The 19,048-nt window shown below is 42.5% G+C and overlaps 1 protein-coding gene across 1 annotated transcript in view; it reads left to right on the forward strand.

Annotated features, from left to right (window-relative positions):
- Positions 1-9,292: 9,292 nt before the first annotated feature.
- The window catches only part of LOC121453351 (prefoldin subunit 1), a 50,675-nt gene continuing 40,919 nt past the window's right edge, over positions 9,293-19,048 (forward strand). The window contains exons 1-2 of the mRNA XM_041660067.1: positions 9,293-9,410; positions 13,113-13,279. Coding sequence (XP_041516001.1) covers positions 9,378-9,410; positions 13,113-13,279 — 200 coding nt within the window. The 5' untranslated portion in view covers positions 9,293-9,377. The remainder of the gene's footprint in view (positions 9,411-13,112; positions 13,280-19,048) is intronic.

Below are 19,048 nucleotides of genomic sequence, written 5' to 3' on the forward strand. Positions count from 1 at the left end.
ATGCATGGTGCCACAGTAGGAGAGTGGAGCTCAGAGGACAGCTTTTGGGGCGGGTTCTCTCCCTCCACTCACTGAGGCAGGATCTTTGTTTCCACCGTACGGCAGACTCCAGACTAGCTTGTCCAAGAGATCTCAGGTCAGTCTCTGATCTCTGTCTCCTGTGTGTGTGTGGTCGCACGTGGCTTTTGGATGTGGATTTCCAGGTGTCAGGATTTCCCTCTTAAGCACTGATACACGCTGAACCACTCTGCTCATAATAATTTCCCAATAATTTAAATCACGTAGAAGTGGTTGTGACAAGGCAAACCCGAAAGAGAACTAGCCCAAGAGAGCACAGGATGTTTGGAAAATCTGACGGCCCCTGGTGATAGCCTCTTCTTCACCTACTGTAGTTCTGGCCTCTTGGTGTCTGGGCAGTGCCCCAGCTTCTGAGATCTGGTTTCTCATCTTCTGGGAATCACATTACACAAAGCACCTATGGTCACCTTTAAAAGGGTAATATGACCAGTGACCGACCTGCGCACAGCCTCTGTGCTGTCAGCAACACATGAGAGAACTCTAGCTTTTTAGCTTGGCTCGGAAGGCCCCCCCCAGCTCTGGTCCTCAGTACCGATTTGTCCCTTCTCCTTAGAGATTAACATGTTCCCCTCATCCAGACATACCAAACCGTGATTGCCTGAGCCATGGTCTCACTGTGTGTACACGTGTGTATTGTGTGTAGTGTGTAGGTGTCATGGAACACGTGTGGAGATTTGTAGGAGTCACTTTTTACATTCAATCCTGTGATTCCATGGGTTCAAACTCAGGTTTCCTACCTGCCTTGGTGGCAAGGGTCTTTGCCCACTGAGCCACTGTCCCCGACCCTGGCTTGGAAATGCTTGTGGATTTTTCTCTTTCTTATTTGCTGTTTTGCTCTTGTTTAGTTTTGTTTGTTTTAGCTTTTACATTCACTTACTTATTTGAGTGTATTTATGTGTTGGTGTAAGTGTGGATGTCAGGGGCCCGCTTGTAGGAATTATAGGTTCTTTCCTACTGTGTGGGTTCCAAGAACCAGATTCAGGACGAAAGGCTCGGTGGCAAACACACTGAGTCCTGAGCCGTCTTGCTGGCTCTCAGGTGTTTCTTTGTGTCCCTGACTTCAGCAGTCAAATATTTCTCTTGAGTCACTGAAAACCGTAGCTGAGCATTGAGTCATCAAGACCTCAGTTGCAATAAGGGATCATTTAATCCAACATTTTCCTTACCTTTCCAGATCTTTCCATTCTTCAGTGTCTTATAACTTCCACGTCTGTAGTTCAGGCCCCCTGACTCACTGATACGTCCTTTGTGGCTTTAGATGAAGAAAACCCAGGAGCCTTGGAAATTCACTAAAATGTTCTGTGCCTCAGTTTCCCTACCATCACAGAGCCACAGCCTTCATGTTGTCGCCTCAGTCCTCAGGTCACTACGATATTATATATTCCATGCTGCCAGGCCCAGCACCTTTGCGACACCTCTTCCTTTTGAAGACATGCAGAAGGCTTGCCTCTGTCCCATCTCATCCACCCAAACATGGCTGGAAAACATCATTATTATTACCACAGGCAATTATGTGCCTAGCTAAGCATCACAAATTCTGTTACTGTGACAGAGAAATTGAGGACGGATATGTAGTGGAAGTGATCAGTTCTGCTCTAAGTTTTCTGTTTATGAAGTCATTTCCTAGTTTACCGTGTAACTTGATTTCCACATTGTCCAACTATCTGCCCATGGCTCGTTCAGTGTGAGAGTAGTTTAGCTGAGTGGTAAGAGTGTATGTATCTTAATTTATAACTTACAAAAGAATTATTTAATTAGGGACTTACAGTTTCAGAGGGCAAGCCCATGACTCTCATGGTGGGGACCATGGTGCTGGAGAAGTAGCTGAGAGCTCACATTTGGCCCACAGACATGAGGCGGGGGTGGGGGGGATATTGGGAATGGCAAAAATGATATGAAGATTCTTCTATATCAAGAAGAGGTGATTCCAGGAAATAGAAAACAAGGGTGTATAGAGAAAGGGTTCCCAGCTATCTTCTTGTTCTTGCAGGGATTAAATGTCTGGCTCATGGTAGGCAGACACTCAGCCACCAAACTATATAGATGCCTAGAATATATACCCGGGAATATTGCAGGAAAATAAGATATTTGTGACAGATAAAGGAGAAAGGATAGTCTTAGAAGAATCAAAGGCACTACAAGGGGCAGCTGGTCACGTGGTGTTCTCAGTCAGGAAGCGGAGAGAGAAGAGCGCTGTGCTTGGCGCCCTTTCTCCTTTTCATTCAGTTCAGAATCGACACCCATGAAATTGTGCTGCCCATGTTTAAAATGGCTCTTTGCACCTCATCTAACCTAATCTAGATAGTCCCTACTAAGCAGGCCTAGAAACATGTTTCTGTAGTGGTTCGAAACCCATCAAGTTTCCAATCAAGATTCACTTTGTGGATATAGCTAGTTGTTTGCTTATTTATTTATTTTGAGGCATGGTCTTATTATGACAGTCCTGGCTGACCCAGAACTTGATATGTAGACAAGGCTGGCTTTGAACTCAGAGGGAACCCCTTTGCTCAGCCTCTGAAATGCTGGGGTTGGAGGTTACACCACCATACCTAGACCATATCTATTCATTTCTTTTTCTTCTTTTTTGAGCCAGGGTTTCTCTGTGTAGCCTTGGTTGTCCTGGAACTCGCTCTATGTAGACCATGCTGACCTCGAACTCTCAGAGATCCACCTACTTCTGCCTCCTAAGTGCTGGGGTTGAAGGTGTGAGCCTCCATTGCCCAGCTTGTAATTGTTCTAATGCTGTGAAGAAACACTATGACCATGCAATTCCTATAAAAGGAAGCATTCAATTGGGGTCTTGTTTACGATATCAGAAGCTTAGTCCCTAGTGACACACTTCCTTGAACAAGGTCACGCCTTCTAATTCTTCTAACCAATCAAAGAGAGTTTCATTCCACGGGGACTAAGCACTTATATATATGAGCCTATGGAGGCCGTTCTTCTTCAAGCTACCACACTCAGGAAGAACATATGTGCTCTTAACTTCAGATCCATCTGTCCACCCTCATCTGCTCATTTTTAAACAACAAATTTTTATTTTTATTCTATCTGCATTGGTGTTTTTCCTGCATGTATGTCTGTGTGAGGGTGTCAGATCCCCTGGAACAGGAGAGTTGCCATGTGGATGCTGAGAAGTGAAACTAGGTTCTTTAGAACAGCAGCCGGTGCTCTTAACCACCGAGCCATCTCTCCAGCTCTCCGTCTGCTCATTTTATTGTGGTTCTTCCTTATTTATTTAATGAATTTTAAAATTTTATATTAAAAAACATTAAAAATTACATTTAAAGAAACTGTGTGTGTGATGTGTGTGTGGTGTGTGCGTGTATGTATGTGTGTGTGGTGTGTGTGTGGTGTGTGTGTGTGTGTGGTATGTGTGTGGTGTGTGTGTGTGTGTGGTATGTGTGTGTATGTGTGTGGTGTGTGTGCGGGCAAAGAGATTAACGTGAAGATCAAAGAACATCTTGCAGAGGTTTGTTTTCGTCTACTGAGTAGATCTAGGGATCAAACTTAGGTTGTCACCTTTACCTGCTTAGCTGCATCATCAGCTTGCTGTTTTGTTTTTTTTTTAACTGTACAGACAAGAAAGAACTAAAATAAGGTACTGGGTCCCTCCCCCACTTCTCTGTGGGCCCCAGAATACACACGGTACACATAAACTCACACTGGCACACACACACATCAATTAAAAAAGAAAGAGCCAGTGTGGCAAATGCCTTTAATCCCAGCTCTCCAGAGGCAAAGGCAGGCAGGTCTCTGTGTCAGGATAGCCAGAGCTATGTCTGTGCACCATATGCTTGCAGTACCCACAGAGACCAGAAGAGAGCGTCTGACCCCCAGAACTGCAATTACAGAAGGTTATGAGCTGCCATTTGGATGCTGGGAATTAAACCTAGGTCCTCTGGAAGGGACCCAGGGCAGTCAGTGCTCTTAGCCACTTAACTATCTTTCCAGGCCCTGTAATTTAAAAACAAAAACAAAATACAGTTTGGGAGGAGGGGCAGGTTGAGACAGGGTCTCTTGTAACCTGTACTGATCTGGAACTTGCTAGGGATACAGCCTAGACTGACCTTGAACCTCTGGTCTTCTGGCCTGCTCTTCCAAATGCTGGAATTACAGGCAGGAGTCACTACTTCCTGCTTCTTTTAAAATATAATGCATTTAAATTCCATTTTGTGCTTAATATCTGTAAAATCAGAATAATCTAAAAAGTCATTGAAGTTGAAATTGGTTTTAAAATAGAAGTAATATCTAACATAGACTGTAAAATAATTTTTGTTTGTTTTTTGAGACAGGTTTTTTTTCTGTGTAACAGCCCTGGCTGTTCTGGAACTCACTCTGTAGACCAGGCTGGCCTTGAACTCACAGAGATCCTCCTGCCTCTGCCTCCTGAGAGCTGGGATTAAAGGTGTATACTACCACTGCCCAGCATAAAACAATTTTTATATATTCAGCAATTTTATTTTATGCGAATTGTTTTATTTCTAGATTTGCTTTTTTTGTTTTTGTTTGTTTTTATTTTGTTTTGTTTTATCGAGACAGGGTTTCTCTGTATAACAGCCCTAGCTGTCCTGGAACTCACTCTGTAGACCAGACTGGCCTCGAACTCACAGAAATCTGCTGAGAAGCTAATAGAAGCTTCTCATGGTAGCTCTTATAAAGGAAACATTTAATTGTGATAGTCTGCTTACAGCCCAGAGGTTCAGTTCATCATGACAGGGGCCATGGCAGTGTGCAGGCAGACACAGTGCTGGCTACATCTTGACCAAAAGGCAGCAGGAAGTCAACTTACACACTGGTCAGTATCCCGAGTATATGAAACCTCAAAACCTGCCCTTACAGAGACACACCTCCTCCAACAAGGTCATACCTCTTAAAGTACCATTCCCTATGAGATTGTGGGATTATGGAATTATGGGGGACAATTACATTCAAACTACCACACCCCCCATCTCACTGCCAAAAAAGGAGCCCATTAATATATGCCATTTGATATAAAGCACACATCAAAATATAGTTTTTTTAGTTTTATCTATTAGCTTCTCATATTCTAATTTTTAACAAATCTAGAAATAGCTGGACAGTGGTGGCGCACCCCTTTAAGCCCAGCATTTGGATGGGCACACGCTGCCCTTTGCACACAGGTGCACATACACCCACATGCACACCTGCACATGCTGCCCTCTGCATACAGGTGCACATACACCCACATGCACACCTGCACATGCTGCCCTCTGCATACAGGTGCACATACACCCACATGCACACCTGCACACGCTGCCCTCTGCACACAGTTGCACATACACCCCCATGTACACATACACATGCTGTCCTCTGCACACATAAGAATTTAGAAATAAGCAATATGAAAACATATAGTGGCTTCCAATCACACTCAAAATGACATTCTAATCTAACCATACAAGGTCTTTCACCATCCAACCTCATCTGTCTCTACACTGATATCTTCTACCATCCTGCTACATTGATTCTTTTTATTTTCTTAACATGCCAACCTTGTCCCTCTTTAAACCGTGTTTGTGAGATTATGCGTGTATGTGAGTGATCGAGTGCATGCAGAAGACAGAGGACAATTCTGGGTATGGTTCTGTAGGTACCACTACACACACACACACACACACACACACACACACACACACACACACACTTTTAACCATGTATGTTTGTGTCCGTCTGTCTGCCTATATGCCACATGTATGCGAGTGTCTGTGAACACCACAATCATTAGATCTCCTGAGATGGAGTCACAAGCAATTATTATAAGTCTCCTGATCTGGGTGCTAGAATTTGAACTCAGGTCCCCTTAATTGATGAGCTGTCTCTCCAATCCCCCAACTTTTTATTCCTTCAAGAGAAGGTTTCTTCCTGGAACTCTCCAGATAGCCTGGCTGGCCCACAAGTGCTTAGTCTGTCTCTACCTTCCCAGTGCTAAATGCTCTGATTTATTATTTTCATTGATTCTGGGTACCAAACTCAGGTTCTTATGCAAGGCAAATTCACTTTACCAAATGAGCTATCACCTCGGTCCCAAATTCTCTGCTCTTTTCTTTTCCTCTGTCTAGAACGCTCTTTTGACAATTCTTTGCTGGCTCCATTTATTATTATTATTATTATTATTATTAATTTGTTTTTTGAGACAGGGTTTTTCTGTGTAGTCTGTAGTTCTGTCCTGGAACTTGCTGTGTAAACCAGGCTGGCCTTGAACTCACAGAGATCCACCTGCCTCTACCTTCTGAGTGCTGGAATTAAAGGCGTGCACCACTGCCTTTTTAATATTTTTAATTTTTCATGTGTCTTTGTATTTCACCTTCATATATGTGTGTTTACCTATATGTGTCTGCTGATGTGGAGTTACAGACAATTGTGTGCTGCTATGTGCTCTTGACAGCTGAGCCATCGCTCTAGTCTCATCCCTACACACACACACACACACACACACACACACACACACACACACGCACACACTCACAGACACACCTGATAAATATAGTCTGGAGCTCATAAATTTCAGCTGGGCTGTGGTAGCACATGCCTTTAATCCTAGCACTCGGGAGGTAGAGGCAGGCAGATCTCTGAGTTTGAGGCCAGCCTGGTCTACAGAGTAAATCCCAGGACAGCCGGGGCTACACAGAGAAACCCTGCCTCAAAAAACAAAACAAATTCCCCACCCCCTAAAAGAGGAAGCCATTCACAAAGACGTTTCTTTTATTCTTGTATTTAAACCATATCGCCCTGGATGGTCTGAACAAAGATTAAGCGGATCTATCTCCCCAGTGCTAGGATCAAAACATTCCAAGAGAGAGCCAGCAGATGTTCTCAATAAAAGAAGTCGCATCCAGGAAATCTCGGGTTTGGGGCGTTGTGAAGAAAATCTACAGCACTTACATTGAATATGCTCTAATTGCACTCAGTATAAAGTAATTTCGAAATTATGGAAAAGAGCAAAGGGATTTGAAAATGACCAAGTGGATTTTTTCCCCCTGATTTTTGAGGCAGAATTTATCTTTGTAGCCCAGGCTGGCCTAAGTAGAATTTTAGAAACTGCAGTTTAACAGGACTTGGAGGTGCATAGCTATGATGCTGGTATTTGGGAGGCTGAAGCAGGAGGATTAGCTTAAGCTAGCATGGGCTACAGAGTAAAATTCTGTCTCAAAAGAACAAAATAAAAACTAAATTAAACATTAAAGTTTGTGGTTATTGAAGTAAAAACGCAATGGATGAGTGAAATGATAAAGGAGACACAGTTGAAGAGATAATCCTTAAACTGGTGAGGTGAGTTATAGGAAACCGTGTTCCAGCTCAGAGATCGGAAAGTACCCAAGTGTAAAGCAGAGGTTGGGAGATGTGGGTGCTTCAACATACTTCTCGTTAGACACTGGCTGTGTATTCGCTAGAATTATATAAGTCCTTACATTAAAGAAGTATATGGTGTGCCAAGCAGAGACGAGAGAATGACAGACAAAGCCAAAATATATTTCTGTATAAGATCCCAGTTGGTATCCTGCCCCTTTCTCTTTCCTGGCATGGTGTTCCAGCTTACACTGGCCTGGAATCATGAGCATACTGCCCTTAAATTCATGGTGATCCTTCGGCCTCAGCTTCCTGGGATCACAGGCACAGGCTAGCATGCTTGACCCTCATCTGCTATTTTTTTCATTTTTTTTTTGAGACAAGTCTCATGCAGTCCAAGCTGATCCCCAACTCTCTATGCTTCTGAGGATAACTTGAACTTTTTTAATTTTAAAAAGATTTCTTCTTATTATTTTAAATTATGTATTTGTTATTTGTGTGTGTTTGTGTGTGTGTGTGTGTGTGTGTGTGTGAGAGAGAGAGAGAGAGAGAGAGAGAGAGAGACTATATGAGCACAGGTGCCTGCAGAGTCCAGTGTTGGATTCCCCTGGAACTGGAGATAAGCTCATTGTCAGTCTTCTGACACGGTTCTGAGAGTCAAGCATCAAGCTCTGGTCCTCTGGAAGAGGAGTACATGCTCTGACCCATCTCTCCAGTTCCTAGTTGTAATTTAAAATTTGCATTTGTTGGAAACAACATAAATGCCCCTCGACCGAAGAATGGATAAGGAAAATGTGGTACATCTACACAATGAAGTACTACACAGCAGAAAAAAAATAACGACATCTTGAATTTTGCAGGCAAATGGATGGATCTAGAAAACATCATATTGGGTGAGGTAATTCAGACCCACAAAGACAAATATATGCACTCACTCATAAGTGGTTTTTAGACATAAAGCAAAGAAAACCAGCCTACAATTCACAATCCCAGAGAACCTAGATAGCAGAGAGGGCCTTAAGAGAGACATACATGGATCTAACCTACGTGGGAAGTAGAAAAAGACAAGCTCTCCTGAGTAAATTGGGAGCATGGGGACCATGTGAGAGGGTAGAAGGGGAGGGGAGAAGAAGGGAGGGGATCAGAGAAAAATGTATAGCTCAATAAAATCAACAATAAAAATTTTTTAAAATTGCATTTATTTATTGTATATGTGTGTGCATAAGCCCGTGCAGGGGCGCAAATATGGAAGTCAGAGGATAACTTGTGGGAGTCAGGTCTCTGCACCACTTGGGTTCTTGGAATTGAACTCATGTAGGCAGGCTTGGGGGCAAGCACTTTTATTCCCTGTGCATCTTGCTGATCTGATCTTGAACTTCTGATCCTCCTGCCTCCACCCATTTAGCGTTTGGATCACAGGCATTCACCATCACGCCTATTTTATGCGGGGCTGTGGCTCAATCTCATTGTTTCACGTGTGCCGGGCAAGTACTCTGCCAATTGAACTGCATCTCCAGCCAGGAATCTGATTTCATCTATCAAATACGGCTTGTTTTGAAAAGTGCTGTGGTTAGAAGATCTTTGAGGAGTCTTTAGCAGAATTAAGTTTCGGTGATTGGAAGCTGGGGCCTTTATACATCCCTGACAGCACAGGGATTACCTGAAGGACTGTGCTTGATGGGTATGAACACACCTGTTCCAATCCCGCAGCTCAAACGAAGATATTTGCCTAATTGTGTGTGGAAGGTAACCAAGAGCCACACCTGAGCGGTTACACGTTTATCAAATTTTATCGGAGTTCCCAATGTTTAGAGCCACTTGTCTCATGACCGAGTGACGGAATGGAGTAGATATACATTGTGAGAAATCTGGGGTAGGGTTTGATTTATACGCAGGCGCAGAAGGAAGCCTCGCAATTAAACCTGAAAGCGCCCTTCTCCCATCCCTTTCCGGCTTGCAGCTAACGCAGGCGCATAGAGTGCTCCAATATGGCGGCCCCCGTGGATCTGGAGTTGAAGAAGGTAACGGGGGCTTTTGAGCAGACAGAGCCGTCTGTTTGAATGATGAGGCGAGTGGGGACAAGAAGAGAGAGGGGCCCGGAGTCTCGCCGAAGCACAGAGACTGTAGGGGCGGGGGCTGGCTTCCGGAGTCCTGAGACGGGGTCGCTCCGCCTCGGCGGGCCGGGGTTCCCCGGGGGCTCTGGCTGGCAGGAGCTGCTTAGGGCGGCTGGGTGAGTGGGCTGCTGTGTGTCCTCATGTCCTGAACGCCAGAGTCACCTCTCAGCTATTCGGAGCCGTCAGGGATCTAATTTAAAAGTAAGAGCTAAAGACAGCGTCTCCCACACATGCCCTTCAAAGTGCTTGCTGGAGCCTGGGCACCTTCTGTAATTCGGTTTCCTTACTTGATTTGAAAAACTACTAGTTCAGCCTTTGCTTTTAGGACATTTATTCTTTACCGTCCCTTGGAAGGCCCTTGTTTCTACACCTCAGAAAACCAGACACTCTTATATCAATGTTCTCATCAAGGCCTTAATCCTCCAGGGCCGTTCTCCTTTTTAAAGAACTCCCCCTCCCCGAGTACAGTAAAGTTTTCCAAATGAGCGGTCAGAGGAATTGGATTTTTTTTTTTGTTCTATCCTTTACTTACAAATGATAATTTGTTGTTATTTTGTTTCTTTTTTTAGAGACAGTATCTCAGTCTGTCCTAGATTGGCCTGGTACTTACTGTGTGTCCAGGTTGGCCTTGAACTCCAGGCTGGCTTCCTGCCTCAGCCTCTTGAGTTCTGGAGTTACAGTCTCTAGTCAAATGCTGGTTAATTGGAAACATTTTTGCCACTTAAAAGTCTTAGGACCCTAACACTACTAAGAACTCCGAATGTGCTTCCTTGGTGGAGATTTGGCAATAATTAGAAAGCTCCCTAGAATTCATTAAGTTTAAATCTACTTTTCTAGAAAGGTAACCTTCTAGTGTTTTTTTTTTTTTTTTGGTATGTGATTTGTTTGTTTGGTTTGGTCAGACCCTGTACCCCTAATTTCTTTTGTGCTGCTACCTCCTGAATATTAGGGTAACAGATGTGTGCTAAGGTCACTGGCAGGAAAAGGCCTAAAAGATTGAACCCCAGGCAGCAAGATGGGTTAGTGGGTGAAGGCTTTTGCCTGTTTAAGTTCTGTCCCTGGAACCCATGGTGAAAGAGAGAGGAGCTCAGGGTCATTCTGCAATGTCTCAGAGGCAGCACACTGGCCCGTACTCACTCAAACACACAATGTCTCAGAGGCACACCGCAGCACACTGGCCCGTACTCAAGGCACACAATGTCTCAGAGGCACACCGCAGCACACTGGCCCGTACTCACTCAAACACACAATGTCTCAGAGGCAGACCGCAGCACGCTGGCTCGTACTCAAACACACAATAATAAATTCATTTCAAAAGTAGAGTTTAGAATTTGGTATTATCATAACAGTATGTTTTGTAGGTGAGCAGCATATATTAAAATATTATATATTTTTATTTATGTGTGTGTGTGAGAGAGAGAGAGAGAAAAAGAGAGACATCTTCAAGTTGCTTAGGGGAGGTCAGAGAATAACTTATGGGAGGTGGTTCAGGTGGTTCCTGGGGATTGAACCCTGGTCATCAGGCCTTTAGGCAAGAAGAGCCTTCTCACTGACCCAGATTCTGCTTTTGTTTTGTTTTGTTTTCCCTTAAAGACAGGGTCTCATGTAGTCTGGGCTGACCTGGAACTTGGCTATGTAGTTGGCATGCAGCATTTACCCAGTCTCCCCAGTTCCAGGAATTGCACCCAGGGCTTCCTGCATTCAAGGCAGGGACTGTTCATCTTTTATTCTGAGATAAGGTCACTCACTGGGACCTAGGGATTGCCTCTTTGACTAGATTGTCTAGTTAATGAGCTTCAAGGAGCCTCTTTTTTTTTCTCTGCCTCCATGCCTAGCATTCAACAAGTTGTATTTTTATGTATGTGGGCATCTTGCTTGCATGGATGTCTGTTTACCATATGTGTACAGCCCCCTTGAGCCTTGGATCACCCTAAAACTGTAGTTACAGGTGGTTGTGAGCTGCTATGTGGGTACTAGGAACCAAACCCAGGTCCTCTACAGGAACATTGAATGCTCTTAGTCCTTGAGCCCTCCCTCCACTCCCAAGCTCAACTTTCTTTGTGGGTCATGGGGAGTGAACCTTAAGTCAACTGACTGAATGTTTCCCGAGCTCCCAGTAACATATTAAGTAGCTGCCTCTGGTTAACCTCTGTTTAAGCAATGGGACAGCTGAAATAGCTGTTGTTGCTAATAAAAGAAGTCACTTGTTATTGTTCTGGGGATGCTAAGTATGTGGGTCTTGCTCTTTGCCATTCTCGACTTGAAACTTGTAAACTTAATCTTACACAGCATTCTCTCATGCTGTAAATTGCAGCTCTTTATTTATTTATTTATTTATTTTGTTTTTCGAGACAGAGTTTCTCTGTAGCTTTGTTGCCTGTCCCGGGACTAGCTCTTGTAGACCAGGCTGGCCTCGAACTCGCAGAGATCCGCCTGCCTCTGCCTCCCGAGTGCTGGGATTAAAGGCATGCACTATTTTTTTCTTTTTCCTTTTTGAGACAGGAACTCACCATGTAGCCCTGACTAGCTAGAACTCACTGTGTAGACCAGCCTGGTCTTGAAATCACAAGAAATCCTCCTGCCTCTTCCTACCCTTAGTGCTTGGATTCAAAGTGTGCACCTCTATCCATGGCATGTAAATCTCAGATGTATGTGAGTGTGGGTACACACGTCATGATGCTGGTGTGTGGTCAGAGTGTGAGGAGGTCAGAATATAATTTTGGGGAGCTGGTTTTCTTTTATCATGTGGATTCAGGTTCCAGAGATGGAACTCAGGTTATTGGGCTTGGTAGTAAGAACCTTTGCCTGCTGAGCCATTTCATGGACCTCTGTCTACCTACCTGACTGTCTGTTTCTGTCTGTCCATGTATCTATCCACCCATCTATAGATCTATCTTTTTTTTTTTAATTGCATTTGTGTGTGTGCGCGCGCGCTCTCAAGGGTGAGTGCTGATATGGTGTGCCAGGGTGCACACGTGGAGGTCAGGGGACAGCTTGAGGGATTCAGTTCTCTCTTACCGTGTAGCACCCAGGGATCAAATTTAGGCCCTTAGGCTTGGTGTCAAGTGCCTTTATCTGCTGAGCCAATCTCACTGACCCTAAAAAAAGTTCTTTTTTGGGACAAGGTGTCTTATAGCCCAGATGGCCTTGGATATCTTGTGTCTGAGTCCTCACTACTCCCAATCCTCTGCTTCCACCTCCCAGCTATTAGTGTTACAGGCCTGAGACACCAGCTCTTGAGTCTCCAGCCAGGATTTTGAAATGATGTGAAGTGCTTTGAATTCTAGGTATATAATACAGATGTAGTGAATTGTTCCTTTTACAGTTCTTGCTTTGGATCTCTGAGCTTTATCCCCTGAGTATTTTATTTATTTTTATTACTCTTTAGTTATTTGAAATACGGTTGTTATTTAATGGACTTTTGCTTGTTCATTTGATCACGTTGTCTGAATAGGGTACCTTTAGAATTTAGCATAGTATTAGAATTCTGTTGACTCTCATTTGTGCTTATTTGGTAAGTTTGACAACTTTGGTTAGTGTGTTCTGTTTTAATAAATCTGGCTTTGACCTAAATGTTTCCTTTCTAAATCAGGGTCTTGTTTTCCTTAGGCCTTCACAGAGCTTCAAGCCAAAGTTATTGATACTCAGCAGAAGGTGAAGCTTGCAGACCTACAGATTGAACAGCTAAACAGAACGAAAAAGCATGCGCACCTCACAGACACAGAGATTATGACGCTGGTAGATGAGACCAACATGTATGAAGGCGTTGGAAGGATGTGAGTAAAGCACGGCTGTCGTCCTGCTTTCGTGTGAATTAAATGGTGGAATTGTTTATTTTAAAACTTGGGTTAAAACTTAGGAAAGCTTCCTTTTTTTATTTTCTTTTTAAGGACACGGTTTCTCTGTATATTCCTGGCCGTCCTGGATCTCACACTCTGTGTAGCTCTCTTGTCTGTCTCCCATGTCCATGGAGTTTTTGGGTTCCCTAGGAACTAGAGTTGTAGGTGTTTGTGAGTCTCCTGATGTAGATGCTGGGAACTGAACTTGGGCCATCTGCAAGAGCAGCTAGGACTCTTAACTGCTGAACCATCACTGCACCCCCTCTCCTTTTAAAAAAGTACTATTAATTATGTATGTATGGTGTGTCTGTGTATTGGTCTGTGCAAGTGAGTGCAGGTGCCCCCTTTGTAATAATTAACAACTATTTATTTAAAGAAAATTTAATGAGAGGAAATTGAGTTTGCTGAGAAAGGAAAAGCACTCCTGAGAATTTGAGTGGGCTAATGAGGGGGGAAAGGGCTTATTAATATAATTAACCACTATGTTACAATTTTTTTTCTATCACAAACATATTCTCCTTATAAGAAAGATTAAGTCTGCTTTATATTTCTGAGAAAATGAAGAATGGGAAAGCCCTTGTGTATGGGCCACATTCCATTACAGTTAGCTAAAGGGGAAGAGCTGATTTTTTTAAACTGGGGAGTAGGGGTTTCTGTGTCTGCATTGATGTTATGTTCTTACAGACCGTTCCTTTAAGTTTGGAGATCTTTAGAATGGAATCTGACCTCGGTCTCAGGATGACTTCTTTGTGATTGACTGGAAGCAAGCATAACATGTGTAAAATTCTGTAATGACTTTAGAATGACATCATGACAAGGTGACCCTTTCCGTGACAAATTCATTCTTTCTGCTAAGAGAGAAGTGATGATAAATTTTGGATTTGCTTTTTCAAATGAACCACATGCATTTTCTTTTATGTTCACATTTTTCATTTTGTCGTATTGTAAGAGAGTGCGAGTCCCTTTTGTGTTTTTTGTTTGTTTGTTTGTTTGTCTTTATTTTTGAGACAGTCTCACTCTAATTTTGTAGTGGAGGGTGACTGAACTCCCGGTCTTCCTGTCTCCATCCACCACGTGCTGAGGTTACAGGTGGAGGGGTGACTGAACTGGTCCTCCGGCCTCCATCCACCACGTGCTGAGGTTACATGTGGAGGGTGACTGAACTCCTGGTCCTCCGGCCTCCATCCACCACGTGCTGAGATTATAGGTGGAGGGTGACTGAACTCCCGGTCTTCCTGTCTTCATCCACCATGTGCTGAGGTTACAGGTGGAGGGTGACTGAACTCCTGGTCCTCCGGCCCCCATCCACCATGTGCTGAGATTGCAGGTGCTCAGTGTTGGCTCCAGTCTGTGAGGTTGTTAATGGTACAGAAAAGAATGAGAACAAAATAGAACCCTTGATTGTGTGTCTGTGTAGTGTGAAATACATTGCTGGCATTCACCGGAGGTAATTTTATCCCTCAATTTGAATATCCTTAGGTCTTAACAGTAATGCTAGCCTGTTAGTATCCTTGGATTTCACATTATTACTTTAGCCTTTGTTTATAACAGCCAAAGATTTTATTATTATTATTTTTTAAATGGTCTCTCTATGGAGCTGTGGAGTTCTGACTGGCCTGGAACACACTATGTACACCAAACTGTCCTTGAACTCACAGGGAACCATCTGCCCCTGCATCCTGAGTGCTGGAATTACACACGTACCCCCATGCCCAGCATTTTGTTCTTTCTTGAGACAGGGCTTCATGTAGCTGAGGCTAGCTTCCTGCTAGTTTCTGATCTTGTATCTTCCAAGGGCTAGGATGATTGGGATGTGCTGCCCTGAAATTAATGTTTGCAATTAAAAAAAGTTTTAATTGTTTTATGTTTGACTTAAAGAATCAAAACTAGGTGGGAAGTAGAAAAAGACAAGATCTTCTGAGTAAATTGGGACCTTGGGAGAGGGCTGAAGTGGAGGGGAGAGGCAGGGAGGGGAGCAGAGAAAAAGTAGAGCACAATAAAAATCAATAAAATGGAAAAAAAAAGAATCAAAACTAGGGCTTTATTCACGTCAGACAAGTCCTTAGCCACTAAGCTGCATCCTCAGCCCTGAAGTTTTGTATCTAATTAGAATAATGTCATTTAGTAAACATTCTGCATATGAGGTAGGAATTACTGTTTTTTCATTCTGTCCAAAATTCTACCAATAGGTTGTATTTCATGCAAAGAGTGTAAGGCTTATGTCTAAGTAGTTAATGATAGAGTGGTATTATTTCATACGAGCTCCGTTTCTTAAGAGAAATGTGTGGTTTTAGAGTTTTGGATGAGCCTTGGTTTTAAGATGAGCGTCTTGGTGATCTGCACTTGATGCAGTGTGAGTCTGCCCTGTGCCGCGAGGCACTTAGGGCGTGTGAGGTAACCGCATCTGCTGTTGGCCAGCGTATTGGTGCCTCAGAGCAGGAGAGACTTGCTGAGTGCCAATCTGGTCATGAGGATGTTCTCTTTCCTGATGCCAACCCTGGAATACCTACTTCTGAATTTATGGTCTTGAGTAATCTTGAGCCTAACATTGTTTTTTATTTCTTTAATCCTAGCCTTTACCTTCCTTTTGAATGCTGCTTGAGAATTCTAATTACATGGGTTTACCCCCATTTTTATTTTTAAATGATTTTAGAATCTAAAACTCTGCTTTTTTTTAGAGCCAGCCATAGGTTTTTCTACTTTTCTTTTGACCCACAACTACTATTTTTCTGTTTGTTTGATCTTTTTTATAGTGCAGTGTATTGAACTGTGAGCCGCATACCTGCTAGACAGGTGCTATATCACTGATCTACATTCTCAAGTTTTTTGTTGTTGTTGAGATAGGGTCTCTTGTAGCCCAGGCTAGCCTGAATTTATTATTGTAGCCTTGATCATGTTGAGCTCCTATCACCTACCCTTTGCTCCCAAGAGTGCGATTATGGGAGAACTAATCCTGTCTGCTGACATCCGTTCCTCACAGTGCCAGAATCGAGATGATTGATTGCTGATGTCTGTCATGGCTGAGGGTAGGAGAGCACTGGCACGTTTACCAGGCGTTTTTACCCTTGTTATATGGGTATTTTGGTTTTTTCTTCCATATATGTCATGTTTTTGTCCTTTTTTTTCGGAAAAGCTTTGCTCATTCTGTTTTTGGTTTTCATATTCTTCTTCCCTTTGTGAAAGGAGCTTGAATACAGCTCAGATCCTGCGATGTCTGGATTTACCCACTCTTTCATCAGCAACACCAGGTTTTTGTTTTGACTCTTAGTAGAACACACTGAGTGTGTCATATGATTTCCCCAATGAGATCAACTCTTTTAAAACCCTGTCCATAGATTACTTTTGACTTCTCCATTCTCTGAATAATGTTTGGTGCAAAATACATGTTAAATAAATATATATTGATTTGAATTAAATTGACTATTTTTCAGCCTAGGATTTTTTGAGTCATTTTTGTTTATTTTGATGTGGAATCTCAGCCCAGGTTGGCCTTAAACTCTGTGTAGTGAGAGTGGTCTTGAACTCCTGATCCTCTTGCCTCTACCTTCTAAGTGCTAGGGTTACAGGCCTGTGCTGCTATGCCTAGCTTCTTGATTCTTTAGAGAAAAGTTATGCTTAAAAAGTGTGAGAGGTTCAAGAATTAGGGTTTATAATCCTATTTTAATGTATGATTTGGTCAAGATGAGATTATAAAAGTAATACGTAAAGCCATGTGTGGTGGTAAATGCCTTAAATCCCAGTACTTGGGAGGCTGAGCAGGAGGATTGAGTTTCTCGTCCAGTTTGGGAGACAGGGAGTTCTAGGCTCGCCTGGTTATACAGTGAGACTGACTTAGAACTGACAAAGGAATTGTTTCTTAGCATTGCTTGATCTGCCTTGATTACTGCTAGGATTACTTCTTTTGAGAAAGTTGACTAATTTTCATTGCCAGTCAGTTTCAGTGTGTCAAAACGGACAACAAAGAAATCCCTAAACCTTCAGAATTATGCTGTAGGCACAATTCCTGGGTAACAAAGGCTGTTCTATACAGTAAATTGCGTCTGACTTTCTTCATCTTCACATCGATGGAAGACAGAGTTTCCTTTTTAGGGTATGTGTGTATTTAAACAGATCTTTGCAATCCCACATGTCCTTCGGCTTATATTTAGAGAGATGGTTGACAGTGTTCAATAACTTCTATGTGGCTATTTTGGGGTTAAAGTCAGGAAAGTCAAGCTGCAGGGTCAGGGAAGAGGAATTCTCTTCACTGTAAGCTCTGAACCTCATTGCTCGAAGCTGTAGCTGTCCGTCTTTTGGGACGGTGCCAGCACATTTTCATTCTCTTACTTCATATTCTTTGGAGAGGCTGTTATGTAGCCTGATACTACTACCACCGATTCCTGGTTCTGCTGCTTAAGCTGTTTGTGAGCTGACCTCACCGCGCTGCTTTGAGAAGTGTGATGAAAGTCACAACTGTGGGACGGTCTGTCTGGAGATTTGCAAGGGTTTGTCTCTGCATCTTCCTAGTGTGCAAGGAGGAATCCAGATTTCAAATAAAAGGGATCTGAATATTTCTTGTATCTTTTTCACAAATAAGAAACAATTTTTAATGTGAGTTTCTTTTTTACGTATATAGGCTCAGGTGAGTTTTTAAAAATAATCTTAATGTTTTGATAAGAATTATATTTAAGTATGCACAAATAACACTTAGCCATGCTAGTGTTTGAAAAGACTGTATATTTATAAACAATAGGTGCAGTTCTGACTGGTTTGATGTGAGGACTAGCGTGACACACTGTTGACCAGTGCATAAATAACATTTCTAACTTTCAAAACAGATAAATTGGCCTTTTATTTATCTTTTTTTTTTTTTAACATGGGAGCAACTTGAGTAGATTAGCCTTTGAAAAGAATGATAAGTCCCTTTTTAAAGCTTGAAACTGACTAAAAATAACTTGGTGCCATATTTAGACCAATTTAGAGGTATGCTACCGTTCTGTGGGTATTTTTTACATTAGGAACTAAGAATGAACAATGGTATAAATCCACCAGCTGGATAAGCGTCTAGCAATGCAGAGGTTGCTGGTGGGGAGTGTGGCTATTTCTACTTGTTGAAGTAATTTTACGGTTGATCTTTGTTGGCTGAAAGATCTAGAAGTATAAACGCAAGTTAAATGCAGCTTAGGTAGGAAGTGAAATAGTAGGTGCACTCTTGATAGCCAAGAGATACTGCGTAAAATGCATCCAAGCAGATTTTCAGCTAATCAGGGTAAAGAAATCTAAACTCTTCACTGCCACTTGGTCGATTTGCCCTTTGTCCAAAATTGTAATGTTGTTCGTGCTGTTGTTGTCTTACTCTTTCGTGTGACAGTTGACTTGTAATTTCACTTGTGACATCTGGTAAAGGTAGGATAGTCTACTTATGTTAAATATTAATAGGTAATAGTTGTGCTATCTTAGGATTGTAGCCCTTTTATACTTTCATGTATCTATATTGAGTTTATCTTCCAGTTTAAATGAGGTAATTTTAAAATTTAAGAAAGTAATATTTTACTTCCAGGAGATAAGGAAATAAAAATTAAAAAGTATCGCACAGCAAACATTGTTGGCATTGTTCATTCTGCTGTTGTGATATAATAAACACAGGCTATGCTATTGCTCTCACCAGAATCAGGTTAAGATATTTGTTTATTATTACGTTTTAAGATTTGTTTATTTATGTATTTT

The sequence above is a fragment of the Microtus oregoni genome, unplaced genomic scaffold, assembly GCF_018167655.1.
Source record: "Microtus oregoni isolate MIOR12 unplaced genomic scaffold, Mior012 000011F_ref0000422, whole genome shotgun sequence".
NCBI lineage: Eukaryota > Metazoa > Chordata > Mammalia > Rodentia > Cricetidae > Microtus > Microtus oregoni.